The following is a 1,549-nucleotide window of genomic DNA, read 5'->3' as shown; positions in this document are numbered from 1 at the left end:
CATGTTCTAATGAATGTACAATTTATATTGAAACAACAACAATTGAGAATAATGTTAATTTAGTATTAACAAAATCAAATATTCATATTAAAGATTCACAAAAAGAAACATATATTAATATACTTGATAACAGTAATGGAAAATTAGAAGTAGATTTAGATGGAATTTATAATACACAATTCCATGTGAATGGGAAATCAGGAAATATTAAGTTAGTAGGAATTAATGTATTTAATGAACTTATTCTAGAAGGATCAATAATTAAATCAGATAATTCATTTGACATTGACAAAGTTACATATAAGTCAGGAACATTTGTGTTATCATCATCAAATAATATAGCAAGTATTTCACAATTCAATTATGAATCAAATAATGAACCAAATGAAAGATGTACTCCACTTATTTCACATCAACAAGAACATATTAACAATGGAGAAATATCGTTTAAGATTAGAAGTATCACTAATTCCAATGAAAAAGTGAAAATGATAGAATGTGGAGGAATTGTTCTTCAAGAATGTAAAACAGATACCATAACATATAATTGTCCACCTATTAGATGTTCATATAAGCAAGAAAATAAACTTCCAACAGGATGTTATTGTACATATTCACTTATAAGTAAACAAGAATGTATATTTGATTGTGAGAATGAAAATGAATGTGTATTTAATGATCCAGTAAGTAATTCATTAATAGAAAGAATAATTAACTATGGAGAACACATTTTAATGAAATCAGTTTCAAGTATTTATACAATGAATATCAATGAAACTATAATTGAATCGAAATTCCCAATAAACATCTATCAAATAATAGATGGAGAAGATAAAAGAATGAAAATTAAAGGAGTGACATTAAATGTTGATTCAATCACAATGAGTAAAGGAACACTCACACTAGAAACAGATAAAATCTTTACAAGAAGAATTGAAGTTACAGGAGGAGAAATAGAAATTAATAATATGATTACATTCAGTGAAAATAATAAAGCATTAATTGAAATAGAAGGGAACAAAGAAGTGAAAGAAAGAGGAGTTTTCATAGAAAGAGGAATAATAAAAATAGGAGAAAAAGGGAAGATAATAATGAAAGGAGGAACAAAAGAAGATGGATATGTTAATAAAATCACAATAAAAAATACAATGATAGAAATAGAAGGAAATAGGATAGATGATGATATTATTGTAATAGAAAATGGAGGAGATGTGAAGATTGAAAATATTAGTGTGAAAATTGTTGGAGAGAATAAAGGAGATAAATGTTTTAATTTAATACGAAACAATGATATTGAACGAATTACATTAATAGGATCAAGTGGAGTTATTTTAGATTCACAGCAATACATTTTATCAGCATGTCCAAAAGGAATTGAACCAAATGTTCAAGAATTAGCATGTTCAAATTTAGAAAATAAAGAAAATATAACAACCGAAGTAGAGTGGGAAAGAAAAACATGTCCATGTTCAGGAGATAAGTGTATAATTGATTTTTCATCAACAACAAGTGTAATGTACAAATTAATATCAAATGAAAAGTATGAAGG

At 25.9% G+C, this 1,549-nt stretch overlaps 2 protein-coding genes across 2 annotated transcripts in view, besides 1 other annotated feature; both read left to right on the top strand.

Moving 5' to 3' along the window:
* Positions 1–488: 488 nt before the first annotated feature.
* EDI_231330 (uncharacterized protein) lies at positions 489–1,335 on the top strand (the record flags this gene model as incomplete). Its single annotated transcript, XM_001737081.1, has 2 exons — positions 489–1,266; positions 1,322–1,335. The coding sequence occupies 2 exons, from the start codon at positions 489–491 to the stop codon at positions 1,333–1,335; spliced, it is 792 nt and encodes a 263-aa protein (XP_001737133.1).
* Positions 1,058–1,168: a microsatellite.
* Positions 1,336–1,542: 207 nt separating the features above from the next.
* The window catches only part of EDI_231220 (uncharacterized protein), a gene marked incomplete at both ends in the record, with an annotated part of 987 nt that continues 980 nt past the window's right edge, over positions 1,543–1,549 (top strand). Inside the window, one exon of the mRNA XM_001733311.1 lies at positions 1,543–1,549. This exon is cut by the window's right edge and continues 980 nt beyond it. Coding sequence (XP_001733363.1) covers positions 1,543–1,549 — 7 coding nt within the window.

The sequence above is a fragment of the Entamoeba dispar genome, genomic scaffold, assembly GCF_000209125.1.
Source record: "Entamoeba dispar SAW760 scf_1105229460337 genomic scaffold, whole genome shotgun sequence".
In the NCBI taxonomy this organism is placed as follows: Eukaryota; Evosea; order Mastigamoebida; family Endamoebidae; genus Entamoeba; species Entamoeba dispar.
This window is presented reverse-complemented; position numbering and strand designations above follow the sequence as displayed.